This window comes from Symphodus melops (assembly GCF_947650265.1).
Source record: "Symphodus melops genome assembly, chromosome: 17".
NCBI classification, from domain to species: domain Eukaryota; kingdom Metazoa; phylum Chordata; class Actinopteri; order Labriformes; family Labridae; genus Symphodus; species Symphodus melops.
Genome location: NC_136707.1, coordinates 22,842,017 through 22,865,534, shown reverse-complemented (window position 1 = coordinate 22,865,534; position 23,518 = coordinate 22,842,017). Strand labels below are relative to the sequence as shown.

The 23,518-nt window shown below is 45.8% G+C and overlaps 4 protein-coding genes across 14 annotated transcripts in view; 2 read left to right on the top strand and 2 right to left on the bottom strand.

Annotated features, from left to right (window-relative positions):
- The window catches only part of cacna1aa (calcium channel, voltage-dependent, P/Q type, alpha 1A subunit, a), a 61,173-nt gene extending 58,131 nt beyond the window's left edge, over positions 1 to 3,042 (bottom strand). For 6 of the 8 annotated variants that reach the window (XM_079365976.1, XM_079365978.1, XM_079365979.1 and 3 more), the window contains exon 1: positions 757 to 3,041. In XM_079365976.1, the coding sequence (XP_079222102.1) occupies positions 757 to 1,099 (343 nt within the window). In that variant the 5' untranslated portion in view covers positions 1,100 to 3,041. Of the gene's footprint in view, positions 1 to 756 lie in introns of all 8 variants that reach the window. The other 2 variants (XM_079365977.1, XM_079365981.1) reach the window with 2 other exon arrangements.
- An 8,075-nt stretch (positions 3,043 to 11,117) lies between these two features.
- alkbh7 (alkB homolog 7) lies at positions 11,118 to 13,240 on the top strand. The gene is made up of 4 exons (XM_079367057.1): positions 11,118 to 11,542; positions 11,870 to 12,043; positions 12,125 to 12,249; positions 12,730 to 13,240. Exons 1-4 carry the CDS (start codon positions 11,279 to 11,281, stop codon positions 12,848 to 12,850), a joined length of 684 nt encoding a protein of 227 aa, XP_079223183.1. The 5' UTR covers positions 11,118 to 11,278; the 3' UTR covers positions 12,851 to 13,240.
- Positions 13,241 to 14,085: 845 nt separating this feature from the next.
- On the top strand, positions 14,086 to 17,292 carry LOC306838705 (GDP-L-fucose synthase-like). Its single transcript, XM_079367051.1, has 10 exons — positions 14,086 to 14,237; positions 14,702 to 14,816; positions 14,903 to 15,031; positions 15,236 to 15,309; positions 15,557 to 15,690; positions 15,802 to 15,866; positions 15,934 to 16,000; positions 16,098 to 16,177; positions 16,662 to 16,761; positions 17,030 to 17,292. The coding sequence occupies exons 1-10, from the start codon at positions 14,095 to 14,097 to the stop codon at positions 17,083 to 17,085; spliced, it is 963 nt and encodes a 320-aa protein (XP_079223177.1). The 5' UTR covers positions 14,086 to 14,094; the 3' UTR covers positions 17,086 to 17,292.
- A 103-nt stretch (positions 17,293 to 17,395) lies between these two features.
- gtf2f1 (general transcription factor IIF, polypeptide 1) lies at positions 17,396 to 23,013 on the bottom strand. Of its 4 annotated transcripts, none has more exons than XM_079367035.1 (14): positions 22,938 to 23,013; positions 21,146 to 21,192; positions 20,889 to 20,935; positions 20,152 to 20,224; positions 19,814 to 20,007; positions 19,534 to 19,704; positions 19,248 to 19,453; positions 19,020 to 19,170; positions 18,883 to 18,941; positions 18,645 to 18,776; positions 18,439 to 18,509; positions 18,200 to 18,341; positions 17,988 to 18,126; positions 17,396 to 17,911 (listed from the first exon to the last, which is right to left on the bottom strand). In XM_079367035.1, the coding sequence occupies exons 2-14, from the start codon at positions 21,155 to 21,157 to the stop codon at positions 17,707 to 17,709; spliced, it is 1,602 nt and encodes a 533-aa protein (XP_079223161.1). In that variant the 5' UTR covers positions 21,158 to 21,192; positions 22,938 to 23,013; the 3' UTR covers positions 17,396 to 17,706. The 4 variants fall into 4 exon arrangements, with proteins under 4 accessions (XP_079223161.1, XP_079223163.1, XP_079223164.1 ...); XM_079367037.1 differs by lacking the exon at positions 22,938 to 23,013 and adding an exon at positions 22,381 to 22,449 and having other exon boundaries at positions 21,146 to 21,193; XM_079367038.1 differs by lacking the exon at positions 22,938 to 23,013 and adding an exon at positions 21,721 to 21,964.
- Positions 23,014 to 23,518: the final 505 nt, after the last annotated feature.

The following is a 23,518-nucleotide window of genomic DNA, read 5'->3' as shown; positions in this document are numbered from 1 at the left end:
TCTCTCACACACACACACACACACACACACACACACACACACACACACAAACAACAGATCGAGGAAGACACCTGCATCATGCTGATATGGAAGCTGGTGTGTGTGTGCCTCACTACAAGGACACACACAAATGAACACACACAATTTGTAGCTGCTCATTTCACATCTCTCTCACACACACACACTCTCTCTCTCTCTCACACACACACACTCACACTCTCTCTCTCACCTTTCCTTGCCTCCTTCATCCCCTCCCCCCTCCCTCTCTCTCTCTCCTGTTTCTCTACACTTGCGCGAGGCTCTGGGCCTACACCGCACACATGCTGACATCAGCAACCAGCAGCGCCCCCTAGACACCCCCTCCACCACTACCATCACCATCACCAGCACATATTGTAACACACACGCACGCACACAATGTACACAGGAAACGTAAATCAGACAGGTCCCACGCGACTGTGACATGGAATTGCTTAGAAATGTGATTGATGGTGATAAACAGCAACATAAAATATACCTCTAGTTTATGCCCCCCTCCCCTCTTAATTAACTATAAATTACATGTGTCACCCCCTTACACAGGCCTGCCTTCATGTAGGTGTTTGTCATTAGGACTGAGGGCCTATAACTCGTGGAATAAGAGGGGGAGAAATCCTCCATTGAATCAAACATCATGTGTACATTAGGCCTTACCTGATCCTGGGGCCAGGCCTACACACCACGTTACTCACTCTACAACAGCAGGTAAAGGATATGGCCATTCGGTGATCTTTTTGGCGTATTTTCTGACGAAGTTATCCTCACTGAAGATGAACAGCGAGCGGTTGACTGTGAAGCAGTTCTGGCGCACGGGGATGGGGTTGTACAGAGCCATAGTCCGGGCTCTCTGCGCCATAGACTGCTTGTACACTCTCTGGCCCCCGGGACCTCCGGGTGGACCGTGACCGTGCGCCCCATGTCCACCGTGTCCCCCATGTCCACCGTGGCCATGTCCGTGTCCATGAGGTCCTCCTTGCCTGCTACCACCGCGGCCTCCCGGGCCCCCTCCGCCGGGCCCCCCGCCGTACCTGGACGGCACCTCGTCTCCAAACCGCGCCATTCTCTGGTCACCGAAAGCCAATCTTCACGAAGCAGCGGAGAAGGAGACCAATGCTCAGCTGTGCAGCCACACAACATTACATCCCATCTGGATCAGAACGTCTCATATGCACAACGGGTTGTGTTGTAAGCTTCTCCTAAAACACCTGCGGGCCGGGGAGCAGTTCTGGTCTGGCTTCAGCAGACGAGGACGCCCATGAAGCGCCTCTTCCCTGCGCGTCTCTGCCAACGGCCAATTGTGGGTGTGAGGAAATTAAATGTGTGGTCGGTTGGCTGACTGGTTGCACTGTGTGGTAGTACTGTGGGGTACCTCAGTCTCAGTCGGTTCTTCTGTCCGTATGAAGCAGGTTTTATCCCCAACATGAACTCATGGTGAGACTGTAGCGAATGTTAATGTTTCATGTTGTCCATGGTTTCATATCTCCATCCGAGCGCAGCGCAGCCTCCTGCACCTCTCTCGATGCTTATTTCTTTACTCTCATGACAGCAGGGAACAACAATCTAAACGCCTCTGATATCACACAGGCCTCAATAATTAGATTGTCCGAAATCAATGTGAAAATAATTAACAGCCCATAGCTGGCGCTGTCAGTGGTGATCAACTTAACATTTTAAAAAACGGCCGGGTTTCCGAAGATTTAAAAAGGCATTGGAAACGGGAAAGCTACGATTATTTATTTATTTCTGAAACATCCGCAATGTTTGGCACAGTGTGTGGCAATAATGTGGCTCCCACCTCCTTACAGTTATTTCACGAGTGAGCCCTGACAAGCCTTGAGAGCAGGAAAATGCAGACATTTGTTGTTAAAGCACCTTATTTCAGAGAGCACAATCTTGAGTAGAAAGGAGAAAGACAAAAATACCGTTTCTCTTCGAAATGATGGTGTCATTGTTGTCGAGCGTGGTTCATCAAATTGTTTTCTCAAAAGAATTTAGTAGAATCCTCTTTTTTCTGCAACCATCATCTCCTCTCCGTCACCTGCGCGGCCATCCAGGAGCTGAGCAGGGGACACACGGACGGCGTCGTCAAAGAAATGGGTCTGACGGCCGCTCCTCCGCCGTTTCACTCCCCCTCCTGATCTCGGTTCGGCTGATGGTCGAGGTGCAGCAGTGCCGAGAAAGTCGCTCACCATCCCCGCCCCGAAAAGCCTACCTTTGTCGGCACAGATAAGCCCAAGCGTCTTGGCAGAGCGTCCTTCCTCTCTCTCTCTCATTGGAGTAAAGCTCTCCTCGCAGCCTCCTCTCTCTTCGTCCAGCGGCCCCAAGGGGAGGAGGAGAGGGACGGACGGACGGACGGACAGACCGATTGATGTGCCAGTGAATGGATGAAGATAAAAATAAAAGGGAGGGGACCGACTATTTCTTTGGTGTCTGTCTATAAATCATATTGATCGCAGCGCGCGCGGACTCCTCGTCTTTTAGTCAACGTGAACTGTAATGAGCGCCTGACGGGTTCTGCAGCAGCACATGACGCACGCAGCTCGTCCAACTTCCAGACGTATGTCACGGACAGAGGATCCGTCTATTGCCTGGCTTTAAGGTGCCGCGGGCTTTAGCACAGTATAGGACTGAACCTCTAAACTGTCCAACTCCAAATAATTTCCAAAAAATAACGCGTAAACTGTGTGTTTGCGTCTAGGTGACATCAGCGGCTTTGTGTCTCTCATATCCTTCCGTTTCTGTGAGAGTGTTTAATTCAGGACCTTGTAAGTATGCTTATTATAGCTAGACGCACGCGCGTGACTCTGTGTGTGTGTATGTGATGGAAAGGCGGGGTGTTGGCATCATGCAGCATGTGCACAGATTCAGCTGCAACCAAAGCTGACAATGACTGCGCGCACTAAGGCGCGTGAGTACGGAGAATGCGCGTCAAAGTGCGCGCGTGAGTCGGTGTGTGTTTGTTAGGGAAGGTGGAGGGGGGAGGCTATTCTTAGCAACAGACATTTAGAAATTAATGGACGAAGAGAGCTCTCCTCCCTCCCTCCCTTTCCCTCCCCGAAACCAAGTCGAGGATCTTCTTGCCTCGCTCGCTCGCTCGCTCTCCTCCCCTCTCCTCTTCTCTCAGACCTTCACCAAAACCCAGGTGCCTGTTCATGGTGCAACCATATGCTCAGTGCCAAAGCGCAGGCACAACACAGATTTTCAATGACATAACACAGAGGCAACAAGGACAATATACAAAAATTCCGAAAGATATCAGGAAACTGCGGTTTATTTCTCGCTCACATTCCTACAACAGTCTGAGTGTACTATCCGTGGTGGCATTTGGTCTTTGATTAGTTAAATGCTATGAGTCACTTAAGACACTGAGACACGGTGCCACACTATGTGAAGTCCCGGAAGAGAGGAGGGGGAATCATTCTGTATATCTGTATCCCACAACATCACAGGACAGCCTCCTCTTCATCTATTATGAGAGCTAATTGATAGACTCCAGAAATAGCCGCTTCTTTGAATGGGAAATTATGGTACAAATACAGATTTAAGGGAGACCGGGGGAATGAATACACCTCTGCAAGATATTCAATCAGGACAGGAAACTGTGCACGTGCCGCGAGGACGCAGATCGATAACTGCACGACCTTAAACGTCTATCCGATATGTCAGAGAGGGTTCGGGTTGTTCACTTAAGGAAGACTTCCGGCTGAGGGGCGAGACTGACCCCTCCACAAGGGCACGAGAGGAAAATATTGAATTACATAACAATAGGTAGGTAGGTAAGGTAGGTAGGTAGGTAGGTAGGTAGGCAGGTAGGTAGGTAGGTAGGTAGGTAGGTAAGGTAGGTAGGTAAGGTAGGTAGGTAGGTAGGTAGGTAGGTAGGTAGGTGGGTGGGTGGGTGGGTAGGTAGGTGAGGTAGGTAGGTAGGTAGGTAGGTAGGTAGGTAGGTAGGTAGGTAGGTAGGTAGGTAGGTAGGTAGGTAGGTAGGCAGGCAGGTAGGTAGGTAGGTAGGTAGGTAAGGTAGGTAGGTAGGTAGGCAGGTAGGTAGGTAAGGTAGGTAGGTAGGTAGGCAGGTAGGTAGGTAAGGTAGGTAGGTAGGTAGGTAGGTGGGTGGGTAGGCAGGTAGGTAGGCAGGTAGGTAGGTAGGCAGGTAGGTAAGGTTGGTAGGTAGGTAGGTAGGTAGGCAGGTAGGTAGGTAGGCAGGTAGGTAGGCAGGTAGGTAGGTAGGCAGGTAGGTAAGGTTGGTAGGTAGGTAGGTAGGTAGGTAGGTAGGTAGGTAGGTAGGTAAGGTAGGTAGGTAGGTAGGCAGGTAGGCAGGTAGGTAAGGTAGGTAGGTAGGTAGTTAAGGTAGGTAGGTAGGTAGGTAGGTAGGTAGGTAGGTAGGTAGGTAGGTAGGTAAGGTAGGTAGGTAGGTAGGTAGGTAGGCAGGTAGGTAGGTAAGGTAGGTAGGTAGGTAGGTAGGTGGGTGGGTGGGTAGGTAGGTGAGGTAGGTAGGTAGGTAGGTAGGTAGGTAGGTAGGTAGGTAGGTAGGTAGGTAGGCAGGTAGGTAGGTAGGCAGGTAGGTAAGGTAGGTAGGTAGGTAGGTAGGTAGTTAAGGTAGGTAGGTAGGCAGGTAGGCAGGTAGGTAAGGTAGGTAGGTAGGTAGGTAGGTAGGTAGGTAGGTAGGTAGTTAAGGTAGGTAGGTAGGTAGGTAGGTAGGTAGGTAGGTAGTTAAGGTAGGTAGGTAGGCAGGTAGGCAGGTAGGTAAGGTAGGTAGGTAGGTAGGTAGGTAGGTAGGTAGGTAGGTAGGTAGGTAGTTAAGGTAGGTAGGTAGGTAGGTAGGTAGGTAGGTAGGTAGGTAAGCAAACAAATTGCTCAAAAATCCCATGTACAATGGTTTTAATCCCCAATTTTCATCCAAGATTTAGGAAAGGTACAGTATGTGGGAATGTTGTCAATATGGCTTTACAAATAATAAAGACACTAATGTCAGTATTTACCTCAAGCAGGTCATTCCCGTTTAAAATCCAATGCTAATAGTAAAACTAAGATGTGCATGAAAAGGGAAAATATCTTTGTTCCTAAAATATCAGTAACACCATCACAAACAAGTGACCAGCACTTCAAACCAGAAGTGTAGACTGTCTGCGCTCACAGCTGTCCTCCTGAGGCTGATGCTACACTGCTAACCTCTCTGACTCCAGGTCAGAACCACAGACAGCGCCGAACCACACGGAACCACATCGTCACAAAGCACCATGAAGTCAGGACCACGGAGAGCGCATGAACAACACACAGCTCATCTGGACACGAGAACCAACTGAGCATGTAGGTTTGGGAACTTTAGATTCCCCATTGATGAGTGGGGAAACATTTAGTACATCCTTCATCCACTGTCATGAGTCAGCACCCTTCACTGTCACAGAAAAGTCCCTAACATGCCGGACCAGAAACACATCAACACCATCAAACATGTCAAGAAATGTGGTCAGGAAAATGAAGTTTCCAGAAGTTAAAACGTTCAGATAATTTTGATAAAAATCTAAATAAATGTTTGACACCTCTTTAACAAAAAAATAAAACTCCTGTAGATCCTGTATTTTAGAGGAGCTGTCCGATATGCACAAAAAACATTGTCAACGTGTTTAAAGTGCTGAAACGCTGCCAAGGTTTTTGTGCAATTTAGTAAATGCGTGGGAGTGTTCCTGCAGTTCCTGATTAATTTCTCTACTGTTCATGTCTGTCTCATAAAGTTCATTTAGTTTAAAAAAAAAAAAAGTGTTTTACTCTTCGATACAATCCTTCAAATGAAAGAGATTATATTGTTTTAACATTTCGAAGTCCTTGGATTTCAATCCACCATTTAACCCTTTGGTGTTTTCTACTTTGTTTATTATTTTCACTGCTTTAACAACGGATGGGTTTAAATTAGGGCTGTCAGCATTAACTACTTAATTCAGGTCTGAAATTGATGGAACATTATGGTTTTTTTTAATCTCATGCTGTTTTGTCCCTTCACTCGCATGTTTCTTACGTACAGTATGAATAGAATAGAATGCCTTTATTGTCATTATACAAATTGTACAACAAGATTATTTAGCTTCACCTTAAAGTGCAAACAGCTAAAAACAAAAAACAACAACAACAAGAAGCGTATGGGTCAAAAGAAAAAAGAGTGACCCTAGTTAACGGAAGGTGGGATCTGTACGGTAGGACTCATTACAGTTTGCAGCATACTAACTGAACTGAAATATGCAACAGCAAACTAGTCAAAGGAATTAATAATGTAACACATTAACATTTATTTTACTTGTGTTTTAAGTCTTTGACTGATTTTGTTTGTGTGTGTGTGTGTGTGTGTGTGTGTGTGTGTGTGTGTGTGTGTTTACACTGGTGTGTGATGATCTGTGAAATGATCTATCGGCCCTCCGAGCTGGAGGCTTACAGGAGCAGCAGACTTCTGTCCCGAGCTGTTTTTCTCCAACACAAGCCACACGAAGAGCAACAGCATCAAGGCCACGCATGCATTAAACATGGTTAGCTCACCAGAACACACAGCCCGTCTCTGCAGAGGACACGGAGATACATGATGATGATACATGTGCATATAGCGGGTTTGGCTGAGAAAAGTAATGCAACATGAAAGCCTATCTGACTGGCTGATATCTCTCTGCCTGCTCCTTGAACTGGGATACTCAAATATAAGAAATGAGTGACAGTGAATAAGAGAGCCCAGCTGACAAAGAGGAGGCAGGTGGATCCACATGTTTGGTCTGTTAGTATCTCTGACCTGGTGTTAAGACTCTGATTGCTTTGAGTTTAATGCCCAGTTTGTTTCCCCTCACTGTCCTCTTCAGGACACAAATCTAAAGTTGCACTGCGATGCTCCGGCGGTGGGTGTAAATCAGAAAACCTCTACAGTTAATGTTTGCATTCTGTCTGGATGCTGAACTGTACGAAGAAGCAGTAACAATGACAACCTCATTTCTAAAATCGAGGCAATGACTCAGCGCGACTGGATGGAGAAAGTAATTAAACTTTAAATGACTTCGTCAAAAGGATGATGCTCAAATGAAGAATCCCAAATGGACTGAGAATAACGTGCTGTATGTTGGATACCGCTGTGTTTGATAAACATACATCACTACATATGATCGACATGTCAAAGTCTGCTCTGTAAGTTTTCCGTGCTGAGTCCGTCTCTGGAGTTTACCACAGTCGGGATTGTTCTGGGCTGTTTGTCCTCCTCAGTCAGATGTTCAAATGGCGGGTGGCTGTGAGGCTGGAGCTGTGAGGCGAGAGCCTAAAAAGGAGTGTCGTGACTCAATGATTCATAAGGCTGAATAATTCAATGGCCGGATGCATGTAGAGCACTCCGCCCCTGCTGAACCCGCTCCTCCACAGACCCAGATGCAGAACTACATGGAAGCGTCTGCGAGACCGGCTGGCCGTGCAAAACAAAGTGTGTATGACTTCAAACCATCATTAAACAACATGTAAGCTAACATACATGCCACTGCCTTAAGATCATATTTATAACACCAGAGTTTGAAAGTCAAGACAGGTGAAGATTTTAAGAGTCCAGCCATGAAAACTGGGTCACTTACTGTTATTAGTTTAGCTTTTAAAGATGTGTCTTACCAGCAAAGACGCACTGAAACAGATTGTTTGTGGCGAGCATGCTACGAGACTAGCAGTGGTTCGTTTAAGAGAAACACATTCTTAGGGACGTTTTTTGGATCTTAAATTTGAGGCTCTTTATTTTTCCACCTTAGAATAGTTGTTTCAAAGTCGATCTACTCGTACAATAATGTTCAACAGAGACAATGGCAGAAATCCAGTAAATATCTCCGTGATTCATGACTGTCTATGATGAGTGAAACACCCGAGTCCCGCTGAGTCGTGTTTACTTCGTGTTTACACGGACGGGGCGCCCGGCTGGCTCCTCCCCTTACGTATAAAAGCTGTTTAAGCGAGGGGCTACAGAAAAAGAAGAAGAAGACACTGAACTCGCTGCTTATTGAACGTCAAGCTCAAGGTCATCTCTGTGCAAACTTACATGCAATGTGAAGCTTCGAGCAAAATGAAGAGCGCTAACATTAGCATGCTAACACAAGAATGCAGCTCGGGACAGGGCCGATTATGTCGGCGGTTCGCTCTTAGTTAATAAATGTGTGTTTGCACGACTCTTTGGTGCAAACGTGAGGGGAGAGCGTCGCTGAAGGAGAGCTGAGGATTCAGCGCGGGGGAGGGGTCAACTAACAGTTTTAGTTTCACGCTGGTGCTCAAGGGCGACATCTACTGGAACATAAAGTCACAGAGGAAGTGAGCGAGCGAGCAAGAAGGGGGAATACATTAAATATAGGTCAGCTTACCGTAGACTGAAGTCTGACACAAAGCTGTTTGTCAGCATGCCACGTTTGTTACAAGAGTGTAGTGGCACTTAAAGACCTTCGCTGGGCGCCAAAGTACACCGAATCAAATTCTTCCATTATGTTGCGTTTGCTGGTTTGACATGGAACAGCTTTTTCGATTGCTCCAAAAATTACTGACACTTTTTTGAGATGTTATAGACACTGTGTGACGATCACGGGCAGAGCCAAACGAGGAGAAGCTGTGCTGTTAAACCTCCCCGAATATGTTCCTGAAGTCAGCAACCAGAACAGACACAGGAAACAAATGTGGAGACAGGAAAGGCGAGGGTATGAGCTGGACTCTTTTTTTAATCTAAAAATGTGTTTCTTCTCACATCCTTCTCCGCTCTCCAACAAAATCCTTTTTATTCTCTGAGGTAAAATAAAAACACCGCCTCTTTGCCTGACTAGAGCTGGAGATTTTTTCAATCTTCAATATATTGTGATGCACTGACATCTAATGATTCCTTTGCGCTTATTACTGAGAATGAAGAGCAGACAGGCTGCACACATGTTTCCTCCAAATCGACCACTGCCAAGTGTTTTTCTGGCTGTTTTCAGTCTAATTGCATGATTCAACAGAAGGCATACGGATGCCCTCAGGACAAGCTGACCGATGATAATGCAGCGAAGCTTTAAACGAGCGCACCAACTGGGAATTAGAATATGAACCCAAAACACTCATCATGGCTGGATGAGTGTAACGCTGCAGGCAGCAGCATTGCATCAACAATGAAGTGGGCATCACATCAGTTGTGTGTCTGTGTTGGAGGAGGGGGGGTGCTGTGACTTCGCTTTATTGTGGATGCTCACTGACCGAGACCAACAGCCGGCTCACAGAAGGAGCACTAATAACCCTCACAGTGGATGTACATGCTGTACGTATGGGCAAAGGCAAAGTAAGTCAGGCTGGACAAAAGTACATTACCTGAGTTTTATCCTGCTGATATAAGCATAATGCATTTTTAAACAGCTAGAATTTTTAACCTAGCCACAAGTTGGGTAACACAGCTGGTTCTGCAAAATCTTCTTTCCCCATGTGGACCTGATCCTGGCCCCCTGAAGAGCTATCACTCTTTTACATCGAGTCTATGTGACGACACAACACAGAGAGGTCATAAAGGGAGAGTCACTCTCCTTGTATTCAGTCTGTTTATCAACTAAAGGGTTCGTCTGAGAGCGCAGGAGGGAGGGAGAGAGAGAGAGAGAGAGAGAGAGAGAGAGAGAGAGGTGCTAACCTGTCCTTACTGGTAAATAGGCCACTGTGTTTTCAGGGGGAATCTCAGTGAGGAGGATGAAGTCATCATCGCTCTATCTGCTCTCATAACTGTCTTCCTGCTCTCTGTTTTATTTATACTCCCGCTCCTTTTCAACCCTTCAAATATTTTTTCAGTTCCACATCGCTCTGCTTTCATTACAGGCCCACAAAAACACAGATTCATGTGTATATCTTCTGATTTTACTTTTTCAAAACCTCTTTTTTTTTTTTTTATCTTTTATTTCCTGCATGTTGATTTTTGTTCATAGAGCCATCAGCCCCAAAATATAAACATGTCCTGTTTGAGTGACACAATCCTTGATTCATATCCTAATCTTAATGGCCACTCACAGCAGAATGTCAGGTCTGCCGTCTCTGTTGACTCTTTTAAGCCCCGCCCATTTTTATGTCAGTGTTTGAGTCCTCTGATCCTACATAGGTTTCCTTCAGATTTTCAATACAGCTTCCTTCATTATGATGTTTTCATTGTTATGTTTTAAACTCCTGTATATTAGAAGAAACACATTCACAAACAGGATCCTATGGACGTGCATTAACGGAGAGAGAGAGAGAGAGAGAGAGAGAGAGAGAGAGAGAGAGGGAGAGGGAGAGAGAGGGAGAGAGAGAGAGGGGGCTGCACAGAGCGAGCTCTCCTGAACTGGTGGGGGGAAGGGGAGGTATGGTGCCTTGCTCAAAGGCACAGGGTTCAGGAAACTGTTGGCACCTCTCCATCTACTGGACCAATTCACAGACTTGGTCAGCACCAGGACTTGAGCCGGCGACCCTCCAGTTCCCAACTCGAGTCCCTACAGACTGAGCTCCTGCCACTCCTGCTTCTTTAAGGCACTGTACAACACTTCAGCGGGAGGATGTTAGTCAGAAAACAACAGGAAGTGAGCAACTAAGTTGACTTAAGATATACTTTATATTTATCTCATGAATCAGGACACGATCGGCTGGTTGTGAAAAACATCCTACACCATGAATTGCTTCACAGTTATTCACCCTGCACAATAATACGTTTTATTTTTACCTGCTTTGACAAAATTAGAAACATGATGTTTTATACCTATATAAAGTACTTTATACTGAATGCTTCACCTGAGAGTAGCCTGGTTTTTACCGCCCTCCAGTGGCTACAGTGAAGACCTACAACATCTGCATTCACTCGACGTTATATTCAGCTTTGTTGTGTCATAAGCCACAAATTAAGCGTGAGCAAGAAGGAAACCTCTTAATAAGCTGGTTGTGGTTGAGGAGAAAATACTGGCCTCTACATTTTAATAAACAAGAGAAGAAGAAAAATCCTCAAATGTACTTTTATTTTCACCACTGTCACGTGTTGCCCTGTTAGCTTTGACAGTGATCAGCGTGTTTAAGTGTTACGACTGTTTGGTTTGATGAATACATGTGATGCTGATGTTAGAAACAAACCCGTAATCGTGACGTCAACATCGAACGCTCGACGTGTGTTACTGATGTAAGACTACACCTCCCACAATGCATTGCGTGTCGAACATGGCGCCTCACATCGCAGTGTGACACTTGTCAACAAGCCCGAGCCGTCTGTAAAGCAGCACAGGACCGGAGGATGAGAGTGTTTCTCACGGTGCTCAGACGAGCCCGCACACCGGCTCTTCACAGTCGGAGTCTGAGCTCCTCTCCCGGCAGCGACCTCTCACCTGTCCACGGTGACGCTCTGGTCGTCGGGTCAAGCCGGGAGCTTGTGCGGAGACTCGGGTCGCAGGTGGAGGTGAGGACGAACTTCATCACAGAGGAAGAGGAGGGGGCTTTTCTGCACGAGCTGGAGCCTGGCCTGAAGAAGAAACGTTATGAATATGACCACTGGGACGACGTAAGCGAGCTGAATAACCGTGCACGCGCTCAGTCTAGATACTGAAGTATTTTTACAACACTTAACAGTTTAAGCAATGATTTAACATCTTTAACGGACTTGGAGTGAAACATTAATGTCGCTTTTAAAGACATTTTTACCTGTGCGAAGTTGAAACCATCCTACGGAGGCCCTGAGCTGCTTTCCAATGACGTCACGCCAGGTGAACCGCCTTTTAGTGACGAGCTGGCAGCAGCAAGTGTGCCTCCAGTAGTGCCTTTGTTTAGTCAGCTAATACCAGGTGACAACATGACATGTCCACAGGTGTGTTCTCTTCCCCACATTCAGGCGATTCACGGGTACCGAGAGACGGAGAGAGCGAGGTGGGGTCCGGCCTGCGAGGAGGTCTTGAACCGGGTCCGGTCTTTTGCCTTTTCCGAGGGTAGTCAGCTTCTCGGGCCTGTGCACATTTTAGATCTGGACAAGAAGGGCTTCATCAAGCCTCACATCGACAGTGTCAAGGTAGCTGCCGTTTAGCGTCGCTGCACAGAGAGCACCTTCAGGATGTTTGTTCTCATCAGCCGGCTGTCATTTTGTTTTCAGTTCTGTGGGAGCACCATCGCCGGCTTGAGTCTCGTGTCTGACAGCATCATGCGCCTGGTGAAGGAGGACGACAGCAGTGAGTGGTTGGACCTGCTGCTGCCACGACGCTCCCTCTACATACTGAGGTTCAGTGTTTCCTGCAAACTACTCAAATAATATCACAAGGTGTTTTTCGAATAGGAACATTTTGAGGTCAAAATGACGTAGTGCCTGTAGCTTTAAATATGTAAATGAGCTGTGTCTGACCACGCCCCCTCTCTGGAAGGGCTCGGGTGTACTCGCTGCTTTCTGGCTCCATGTCCTATTGTTTACGGTGAGAAGGCAGACTCAGAGGGCAGAACAAACACCTAGCTGTGGGAGTGTCACCCACCTGGGGGAGGGGCTACTGCCCTTTGTGATGTCATGAAGGGAACATCTCCAAACGGCCTGTTTGAGCACACATTTTTTGAAAAGTGGAGCAGGCAGAAGACGGAGAGGATGGACTTTTCTCATCATTGGGGGCTTTGGAGACAGACTAGAGACACATGTTTAGAGTGAGAGGAACATGGTGACCTTTAAGGAAAGCAAACAGTAATGTATTTATTGTTCCTGTCACTTCCATCCAGGGATGAGGCGAGATATAACTTCACTCACGAGATCCTGAAAGATGAAGATTCTGTGTTCAGCGGACAGCGAGTTCCTCGACTGCGCCGTATCTCCGTCATCTGTCGGAACCTCCCGGGTTAACTCCCACATGGACTGAAAGTGGACACACAGTGATTTTGAAGACTGCGTCTGTTATCGTTACGACAAAATGAATCTTCACTCTGTTTAATGCAAAGTGTCAAACACTTGGATTGGAGGAGAGATGCTCTTCACACTGCCCTGTTCTGCTCCGACAGGTTTGTAGTGGCGTGTAGTACTCCAGAGATGAAGATCGCTGTTTGGAGCTGCTGATTGAATCTGCACAACACAGATCTTATTTCTCACATTACCATCACTTCTCTTCTGGATAATACAGACTCTTTGTGATGAATTTACAAATAAAGTTTATGTACATGTGGCTGTATAAAGGCTCTTTAATAATAATAATAAAGATAATACTGCAAGGCCTGAATGAAATGAAGTTTCCAATTTTTGTTTTTCAACGTTTACAAAAAGTCAGGTCAAAGGAGACAAAGTTAAGTGACTGTGTGACGATGAGGGTTGCTGAGATAGTCCTCGGCGCCGACCTTCCCCTCCATCCAGGACTTCTGTTATTACTTAATCAATGTGTAATATTGATTCACTGTTGCTGATGTCAGTCAGACCTGATGACAGCTCAGAGTCAACAGCTCTTCCTGATATCTGCAGGATGTTTGGGAGGACTCGTTGGCTCCAGGCTCCTTGACGTCACAGATGGTTCTGGTTGGGTCAATGTGACCCGACTCTGATAATGATCTCATCTTTTTGAATAAATGCAGAGCCTGTGGAAGAGTTGAAATGAACCACTGTTACATCATTTCACATTTCATCTCAGCATTATGCACTCCTCCTCATCACTTGTCTTGTTCAGTCTTTACTGAGTGTTTAACGTTATACTTGAGTGAACACAGAGTCTGATTCCTCCTGTGTGAGCGTACCTGTCCAATAAAGCTGCGTCTGAGTCTGACCAGCAGGTGGCATCATGTCATCTTCTCCAAAAGAGCCAAAGGGCAGAAACGTGTTGTACTGTAGGAGGGGTCACACCTCATCTGTTCATCACTTTACATGTGAGGGGGAGCAGCACCTGTCAGACGGGACCGTCTACTGCCAGAAGAGTCTGCGCTCACTCACTTCAGCCCTCACAGGTAAGAAGAATCTGTCACACTTTGTTCAAACGTTAATAACAGCCATGTGACACTTCAGTAGCTCTACTCAACATGTTTTATAGAAGCTTTCATGCAGCCGCCTGTTTTGATTCACAGGAATGCAGCGAGGAGTTTAATCACGAGTTTAATCAAGGAACAAAGATGGAAACAAGGCCCGTGCGTGTTCTGGTGACTGGAGGATCTGGTTTGTTGGGTAAAGCCATCGAGCATGTGGTGGAGCAGGAAGGAATGAAACTGGAGGGAGAACAGTGGATCTTCCTTTCTTCCAAAGATGCAAATCTAACGTAAGCAGCTCCTGTCCTTAAATACTGATTTCAGAGTGGATGTGTTGGTTTCTGACTGACTGAACCTACAGCCGTGTTCAGGGGAACATAACAGGTTGTTCTTATTGTTACTGATTCACCTCTTCATCTCAGAATGAAGCGGTTTCCAAAACGTTGACTGTCAGGAAAGGAAGCTAAAGACCTGTAGAGACTAAGGATGTTATTCTACTGATCTGTGACAAGACACAGCTTTACAAATCCATGTGTCTGGGGTGTCCAGGGTGTACCCCGCCTCTTGCCCAATAACAGCTGGGTGTCGGCCCCCGACCCCTCCCCAACAATGACAAGATAACAGGTGGAGGGGTATTCGTAAGGATCCTGGTCCCTGTGATGGAAGCTCCACGAGTCTCTTCCTCTCATGTGATGAAAACGCTGCTTCGCTGTTCTGTTCCACCTCTGACTTTTCTGTGTGAAATCCTCACCAGAGACCTTGGACAGACCAGAGCGGTGTTTGAGAAGCATCGTCCCACGCACGTCATCCACCTGGCTGCAAAAGTCGGCGGCCTCTTCCTGCACATGAGGGAGAACCTGCACTTTCTGGTGAGCTAGTGATGCAAATGATCACATTTACAAACTGCTGCATGTAGAGGAAGGGTGTGACTCCAAGACTTTTTTTTTTTTTACAGAGGGACAACCTAAAGATCAACGACAATGTGCTGCAAACAGCCCATGAGATGGGTGTCACCAAGGTGGTGTCTTGTCTGTCCAGTTGTATTTTCCCCGACAAAACCATGTATCCCATCAATGAGACCATGGTAAGCTGCCCCCCCCCCCCCACCCCCACCCCCACCCCCAGTCTCTCTCTGGATCACATGACGACAAACAAATAGATGCTCAAACCAAATAAGTAGATCACAAATCTAAAAATCCTCGCTCCCATTCAATATGGCAAAAAACCCAAAAAGAAGCCGTCTTCGTTGTTTGAATTGATTTTGTACTTTCGTTCCTCGCTCTCACAGATCCACAACGGGCCCCCGCATGACTCCAACTTCGGATACTCGCACGCTAAACGGATGATTGATGTTCAAAACAAGTGAGCAGCTTTGCCACACAAACATAGGTGTGGCGTAGAGATAGGGGGAAATGTTTCACATTCATCTCAGACAAAAGGCTGCACCTGACCAGACACGTAGTTTCTGCTTTGACTCTTTGTTATCTCAACCTGATGTGGACTTAGTGAGTGGAACCACATCCACAGCTGGCTGACTGACCTGTTCTTAAAACCAGTTCTTTATCTTGTGTGTGCGTGTGTGTGCGTGTGTGTGCGTGTGTGTGGATAGGGCTTACTTCCAGCAGTACGGCCATCGTTACACAGCAGTCATCCCCACCAACGTGTTCGGTCCCTTCGACAACTTCAACATAGAAAACGGTCACGTGCTGTCGGCGCTGATCAACAAGACATACACGGCTCAAAGTGATAATACACACACACACACACACACACACACACACTTTTAAATACTCATAGACTACAAGGTGTTAAAAATATCCCTAAATGCTGAACTCGTCTTTTTGTCCCTCTTAGAGGACGGGACTGCTGTGACTGTGTGTGGCTCCGGAGCTCCCAGGAGACAGTTTGTGTATTCTCTGGTGAGCTACCTGCAGGTTACATCATGAACAAACAAAAACAAAGCTTTCATCATCCCTCTCTTCGTAGGATATGGGACGTCTCATAGTGTGGGCCCTGAGGGAATATGAAGAAATCAGCCCCATCATCCTGTCTGGTGAGCACCTCATCTTCATGCACTTTAAAGAAAGTGTCGTCTGATGCACCGAGACGAAGCTGAAGTTTCACCTGGACATGAACTGTGTGTTTTTCAGTTGGTGAAGAGGACGAGGTCTCCATTAAAGAGGCCGTGGAAATGATTGCAGAGGCTCTAAAGTTTGAAGGCAAGATAATCGTATCCTTGCAACATTCCCCGGATGATCCGATGTTGACAAACCGGTTCACCTCTGAATGGATTACTGCAGTGTTGCTCGTGCATGCTGTGTTACTCTCCAGTTTAGTGAACATCTTGTCTTCTCCTATAAACACGTTTAAAAACTGCACTCTCGTGGGATAAACGCAATACATGTAAAAAAAAAAAAAAAAAAGAATGTTTTACGATCTCTACAGATCGAGCAGATCAAAGAAAGATATCGGCCAATTTACCGGTATCAGATTTTTTTTGTGTTCTTAATTTCAAGATCACTAATGAATCCAAAAATCCCTCGTGAACGCATCTCTTCTTTGAACCTTGTGCACGACTTTATTTTCGATGAACTGAAGCTGCCTGGCCAGAAGGAAGGACACTAAATGATAATGTGTCATAATCGATGACCGCGGTCAGGGAGCTTTCATTGTTGCTGTAGTGGTTTCATACTGTCCTTGACCTGTAACACCAGTATGACACCAGCATGTCAGACGGCCAGATGAAGAAGACAGCCAGCAACGGCAAGCTGAGAGGCTACCGGCCCGACTTCACCTTTACCCCTCTGAAGGAAGGTAAGAGGTCCACCTGAGAGATCTGTTATTACAGAGGGACTGAATATCCTCCACAGCTCTTCAGCCTGTTGTTCCTAATAGAGATGCTCACATGATGGCAGCACGACAAATCAACCAGGCTAATATCCAAACAAGTTACAGATATGGCTTCTGATCAAACGTGTGTGAGCAGCTCAACCTGCACGCCACACATTTGAATAAATATTTGCATGCATCCTCGGCTTGATGAAAATGACATTTCTTTTTTCTCCTGGTTTTTTTTTTCCAGCGATAAAACTGACCTGTGACTGGTTTAAGACCAACTATGACATCGCCCGGACATGAAGAGCCCGAACACCGAGCGGCAAATGAAGACTGATTTTAGTTTCATGATGTTTATACCTTTGAAAAAAATCTGAATCTGTATCACGCCGAGTCACACAGAGAAAACTTGAAACAATGCTGTGCATTTTTGAGTTATTAAATGTTTAAATACACAAATGTTTATCAATTCATTTGAACACAAAAGCGTTTTCACAGTTTAAAAGAGCATTATGTAACTCTGACCCCTAGTGTTTCAAATGGGTACTGCAGTTTCAAAACAGCAAATTCAAAACATTGGATGTGTGTGATGGGACAAAGAGAAAAGCCTAACACTGCTATGGATTTTATTCTTTATTAACAAAGTTACTAACAAAGAAAAAGATGTGTTTTTATTGATCCTGCTCTAAGTTGAAGTGTTCCCACATAGAAATAAAGCACAGACTGAGCTGTTTCTTGTTTCTGTTGTTTTGTGTGAGATCTCAGACTCTAATAAACGAGCTCTCGATGCTAAACCTCCTTTTTTATTACTGCCATCTGTGCAGACAGTTTTAACCTCAGTCCTGTGGTGATACTGTAAGCTAAAACTCCTCTCCAGGGTCAGAGTTAGCCAAACAATCTGTCACCTCCTCGCTGCCTCTGCTGTCACTCTGTGAGGTAAAAGTGCATTTTGTCGTTCACGTTCTTGCGCTCTGGATTGAGGCGCTTCAGGATCTGTGCCAGCACGTTGACCGTCTGCTCACTGCTCAAACCTGTGCGCTTCGTCTGGAACTTCTTCAGCAGGTCTTTGGTGGTCATCGGTTTACGGATCAGGTAGCGCCGGACCGCCTCCTCTGTTAGCTGCACGTCACTGCGGAGCAGGAAAGAAAACATGTCAGATTTGTATCGTCCATGAGGCGTTCCATGTCGAGTAAACTGATGAGCACCTTGAGCTGGGCGTGGATTTTCCTGACGGGGGTTGAGGTGTACTCTTCCCTGACGGCGCCGGGCTCTGACTGCTGGGCTCCATCTTCAGCCTTTTGGCCGCCGGTGAGTCAGCGGCGGGACCCGGAGTCTGCCTCTTACCTGAGGGACGGAGACATTTAGACGGGAAGGACAAACAGAAGAGGACGCGTGTGTGAACGGGCGGGACGAACACCTTGCTCCAGCTTGCTCGCAGCAGCGCGGAGTGTGTTGGAGGTGGCGGCCGAGTCGATGGACGGCGTGCCGGGGCGACTTCCTGTCCTGGAGCTTCCTGCGGAGCCACGCCCACCTCCACGTTTAGGAGGCGTGCGCTTCTTCTGAGAGGGGAAAAAAAGAGAGAGAGACGTGATTGGTGAATCAAAGACAAACCTATTCTATGTTAACATTATAAAAATGACGAGTCACATTATTTACCATAAAGAGAGCAGACGCCGTCTCTCCCTCGATGTCGCTGTCATCGGAGCTCTCCGACTCTCCGCTGCTGTCTGCAAGATAAAAATCCACACGAGTCAAATGAAGCAGGAGGGGGAGGAGTCACGTGTCACTACTCGTGTTTAGTGAGATCTGAACCCTGAATGAACTTTTCTCACATGGCCGTCCGTCTCCAAAAACATCCGTACCTTTTTTCTTCTTCTTTTCCACCTGGACCGGCGTTTTCTTCCCCTCCTCTTCCTCCTCTTCCTCTTTTGTCTCCTCCTCGTTCTGCTTCTCCTCCTCGCTCTCTTCCTCGCTTTCGGACGCCTCGTCGATGCCTGGCACAACGACAGACGTTTGACCGCTCGTTACATGACGCACAGAGCTGGAGAACACTCGTGATAAAAGATCACTGCTGACAGTTATGAATGTGGAGTCGTTAACCTTTAGGATGCTGCTCCTCGGTTTTGCTGGGCTGTCCCTTTTCTGGCTCTTCGTCTGAACTGTGTTTGAAAACAGAACCACATGTAAGTTGAGGAGGAAACAAACCAAGACATCTGAAACGATGACACGGGTCTGACCTGCTTTCGTCTGACATGTAGTCCACCTCCAGACCCTCGTAGTCTCCGTCATCGCTGTCCTCTAACGCCTCGTGCTCGCTGCCCTTTTTCTTCTTCTTCTTTCCTTTTCCTTTGCCCTTGTCTTTCTTCGTCTTCGTCTTGCTCTCTCCGTCTGTTCGATAAAAAGAGGAGAAGGTAACTCGCTGACAGAGGGAGGAGAGTTAATGTCCTCTCTCTCTCTCTCCTTACCGTCTCCCATGCTGCTGTCGCTGTCGTCGCTGCTCATCTCCAGGTCTTCTTCCAGGTCGTGAATGCGCAGGTCGCCTCCTTTCTTACCGCCCTTCTTCTTCTTCTTCCCAGACTTCTCTCCCTCGTCTTCATCATCCGGCCCTCGCTCCTGCTCCCTGAAGCGTCTCTGGAGCATGATGCTGAAGTGATTCACTACTTTGTTCCGCCTGAGAGGGGAGAACAGTGAGCTTGAAGTTTATTGACTCCAGATGGGTGGACTCGGTCCCTCTTCGTGCTCCTCTCTCACCTGCCCCACTCCTCCTCGGCCTCCTCAGCAGTGAGAGTCCGGTGCTTGGCCAGCGGCGTGAAGTTGTACCAGCCGTGGACAGGAAATGCCTCAAACGCTCCATCGGGACACTGAGTGAAGATGTAGTAGGAAGCATTTTCTGTAACGCCGCCCTTCTTTTGACCTTTGAACCTGACACAGACAGGAGAGAGTATGCTAGTTTGGTTTTACCTGATCTCTAACATGGAGTATAACATGCTGAGTCATCGCACAGATGATTTGACATCAGTCAGGGTCTCACCTCTTGCCCGCCTTTCCGTTGACCTTTAAGACCCATGGCTGGTCCTCCACTTTGAACTCGCGGGTCACGATACCGTACTTCTTCCTCCGAGCTTCCTCTCGCTGTTTTTTACCAAACTCGCTGCCCGCCGCGCCGTCCTGCGACTCTTCTTCCCCGTAAATCCGCCGAGCGCTCATGTCTCTTTCCATTCGAGCCTGGGAGGAGGACGAAGGGGACGTTAAGACATTTTAAACCAAGACGTTGTTTTTACGGCTGCTTCATTTCAATTCTTCTATCAGACGCATTCGATGCTCTTCAAGAAAACAAGTGAAGCTCAAAGTGTCAGGACTTGAACCCACCTGTGTCCAGGAGGAACAGTTGACTTTGTCTCCTGCGTTGAAGGCCATGATGTTGTACTTCTTGCTCGTGTTTCTACGACACAAATGGAAATGCAAATAAAGACCCACTTTACCTGCTTTCTTCTTTTAAGATCACAGAAATCAAAACAGAGTTAGTCCCTACACGCCGTCACGCTGTGCTTTAATGATTGTGTTTTTATAACAGTGCTCGGTGCCGCAGGGCCAATAAAGGTTTCAATCGTTCCTTAAGTTTAACGTTTTGTTTTCCTTATCAGGTACATCTCATCTTTGCACAGACACTGTCAGGAAACATGTGTCTCTTTATTTCCAGTGAACCACACTGCAGTCCATTTCATCATCAAAGTCCGGAATTACGAGTCGGAAACTGAGAAAAATCAGGAGCCTGAGTTCAAACTGCTATGTGCATCAACTGTACGTTAAATCTGTAACTACAGTGTTTATCAGCCGCTTGTTCCTCTTTATTTATAAATGAATCAATCAGACTGACAGTGTCCTGACAGTTTTCTCTGTGGACAGGTTGTTATTTTAGTTTCCCGCACTAACTATCACGCAGTGTGTTGTTATTGTTCGGTATCAGCGAATGAAACAAAGGTCCTCCTGGAGGTGTCCGTGTTGATTTTTTCCGACTTGCCACAGGAACACAGCTCTGAGAGGTAACTGGAACGCGTCAGGGACGACAGAGCTCGACCACTTGCATGTCAGTCCAAGATACTCACTTTGGGACTCTGACGGTGTATTCTGTGCCCGAGGAAGTGCTGCTCCCCTGAAACACACACACACACACACACATTCAGAGATGGTGTCATTGTGTTTATTTTGAAGGCCGTGCAGAAACATACAATCAAGATAAAACCACCAGACTGTCAAAGTGTGTTAAAGGTGCGCTGAAGGATTCCGTCACCCACAGTGTGATTAAACTATATTTGGAAGTAACACACAGCTCTGATTAAATGTCAGAAAAGGGAGAACTTACCAGTGACGTCATTGTTGCTGTTCTTTGGCTCCTCAGCACATAAACAGCTGTTTCCTGCTGTAAACAAAAAGTTACATCAGAATTGTATTTTAGTGCCGAATACATTTACATAAAAGAGGAATTTGTCTTGATGTGAAGAACGTGCAAAAAAAGGAAACAAAACAGTTAACATACGAAATAAAGTACTTAAATAAAATAAATATCTTAAATATGATGTAAAAAAAAGACTAGCTGTAATTATCGGTTTGTTTGTGATTAGTGGACGTTTACACTTGATCATCAGACAGTACTGGTTGTAGTAAGTCATTGTTAACTAATAAAACAAATAATAAATGACTAATAAAGCTCGATAACGCGCTTTTCTTTGTAACCGTTAGTGCTAGCTCCAGATGCTAACACGTTAGCCAGCCGTTTGTAGCTGCGCTCGAGCGGTTACTGGCGTCACTCAAAGTCTTCAATTCAACATTTAATGAAGGGACGTAAACAATCTGCAGAAGTCAATCTCAACAAGATATTAACAACACATTTTATAAATATATAAGAAAAAACATTCTCGCTGATTTACCGGTACGCACACTTCCACTACAAACGTCTTTGTCCCGCTTGTTTATGTAGTCGACAGGAAACATAGGACCACAACAAGAAAGGTTCCGATTCGCCAACGACACTCGTTTATTTCAGTTTAATATCAACGAAGTTACGGTGGCTCTTTATTACGTTGTATTATCTTTCAAGTTGGCAAAAAAAGTCCAAATACAACATAAAAAGTAATGAACAGATCGTTTGTATGTTTTGCCTCAGGGTTTAGTTTGAAACCGTTGCCCGGAAGTGTTACTAGACTAGTGTGTGTCTGTCTTGACGTTACGGGATCAACAACGCTACTAAATTAATCTAAATCAATTTATACTTTAACGAAACACTACTATCGAGTGGTTAGTGGGCGTTGCTACACATCTGTCTGATTATTTTAAGCTTTACGCATTAATTATTACACAAGTATTGCGACGTAATTGTACCGAGCTTCATTACATATATGGGGTGCAACTGTAGTTACTTTCTATGACCACAAGGTGGCAGAACAGCAGGGATTATTAACGTTACAAGCTCAACAGTTATTGGTTTATAATGTTTTCGTTTTAGTCGTTCTTAATGATATTATCTCGTTATGTCGACTAAGGTCGAGTTTATTAATCTAACGATCACTCTGGGACAAAGATAAGCAGCCTAACATTAGCGTAAATACTTGTGGTGTTTTAGTGCCCTCCTGTGGTCACAGTGAGGAACTAGAGTGACCAAAACGAGTGAAGCCCGCGTCAAAATACTCAGCCTCTTCCGGTAAATACTTTCAAAATAATATGACAACGCTGAAGCAATTATAAAATTAAAAAGGCTCAAGGAAAAAAAAGGGTAACGCAAAAAATAGAAATGTTTGCTTTTCATCTTTTCAATACAGTCACAAATCTAAATATTTTAAAAAATAATATATTGTATATGTACAGTATATATTATATTGTAAATAAAATTTACAATAACTGAAAGATAAGGATACCCACCCACGATCCCACCCAAACCCACAGACTTGATTGTGTTATATTTAAAACGTAGAGAGGAAAGGGAATGGAAGAGAGGAAAGGGAATGGAAGCACTTATAAAGATTAATAATAAATAAATTAATTAATGTAAGCCTTAAACAAAAGTGTTATCACCTGAACATTTTGTTCGTTATCTGTCGGAATGTAAATACATATTTGATCAACAAAGACACTAAAAAAATCAGGTTTGTAAGACATACTTTTGAAGTTTATATCGTGCAAGATGTTTGAAATCACAGGGCTGCTGGTCGTGACGTCATGGTGCCTGGATGCACCTGTGAAGGTGACCATGTAGAGTAACAGTCCAGTCGTTTCTGCCCCACTGTGAGAAAAAGACACTACTTCATGTTGTGTTTGAAGAACGTTTATCTGTTTTCTCGTCAGTTTGAGAAACTCTTCTCCCTGTCAGAAATCCTCCGTCTCATTTCACGTCTTATGAAGAAGCTTTTGGAATAACTTCCATCTTTACCAGGATGGAGTCCTGACTGTGAGGGGAAACCACATCGCTGTCACCAGCAGCAGCTCTGACTATTTAAAGCTTTGTGAATACATCCTCAGATCTTTGAAGTGTTGAACACGAAACATCTTTTTGTTGTGTAGTTTTAGGGATTTGTAAGTGATTTCCATACAGACTGGTTGCACCATGTTGCGGTTTTACAAGACAAATTGCCTGAGCGGTGAAACCTGCACTCTGTCGTCTTTGAGGCGTTCCTGACTTTGTATCCATGTGAGCGCGAAAAAGATGCTTGCATGTGACTCTTTACACCAAAACTCAATTAGT

Excerpts from the sequence above, each read along its gene's own strand:
- alkbh7 (XM_079367057.1), top strand. The coding sequence starts at position 11,279 with ATGAGAGTGTTTCTCACGGTGCTCAGACGAGCCCGCACACCGGCTCTT. Across the intron at positions 12,044-12,124 it reads CTCACATCGACAGTGTCAAG|TTCTGTGGGAGCACCATCGC; the intron begins GTAGCTGCCGTT and ends TTTTGTTTTCAG. Across the intron at positions 12,250-12,729 it reads CGCTCCCTCTACATACTGAG|GGATGAGGCGAGATATAACT; the intron begins GTTCAGTGTTTC and ends ACTTCCATCCAG.
- LOC306838705 (XM_079367051.1), top strand. The coding sequence starts at position 14,095 with ATGGAAACAAGGCCCGTGCGTGTTCTGGTGACTGGAGGATCTGGTTTG. Across the intron at positions 16,178-16,661 it reads AGTTTGAAGGCAAGATAATC|TATGACACCAGCATGTCAGA; the intron begins GTATCCTTGCAA and ends CTGTAACACCAG. Across the intron at positions 16,762-17,029 it reads CTTTACCCCTCTGAAGGAAG|CGATAAAACTGACCTGTGAC; the intron begins GTAAGAGGTCCA and ends TTTTTTTTCCAG.
- gtf2f1 (XM_079367036.1), bottom strand. The coding sequence starts at position 21,774 with ATGTTTCCTGTCGACTACATAAACAAGCGGGACAAAGACGTTTGTAGT. Across the intron at positions 19,705-19,813 it reads AACGGAAAGGCGGGCAAGAG|GTTCAAAGGTCAAAAGAAGG; the intron begins GTGAGACCCTGA and ends TGTCTGTGTCAG. Across the intron at positions 19,171-19,247 it reads CGACAGCAGCATGGGAGACG|ACGGAGAGAGCAAGACGAAG; the intron begins GTAAGGAGAGAG and ends TTTATCGAACAG.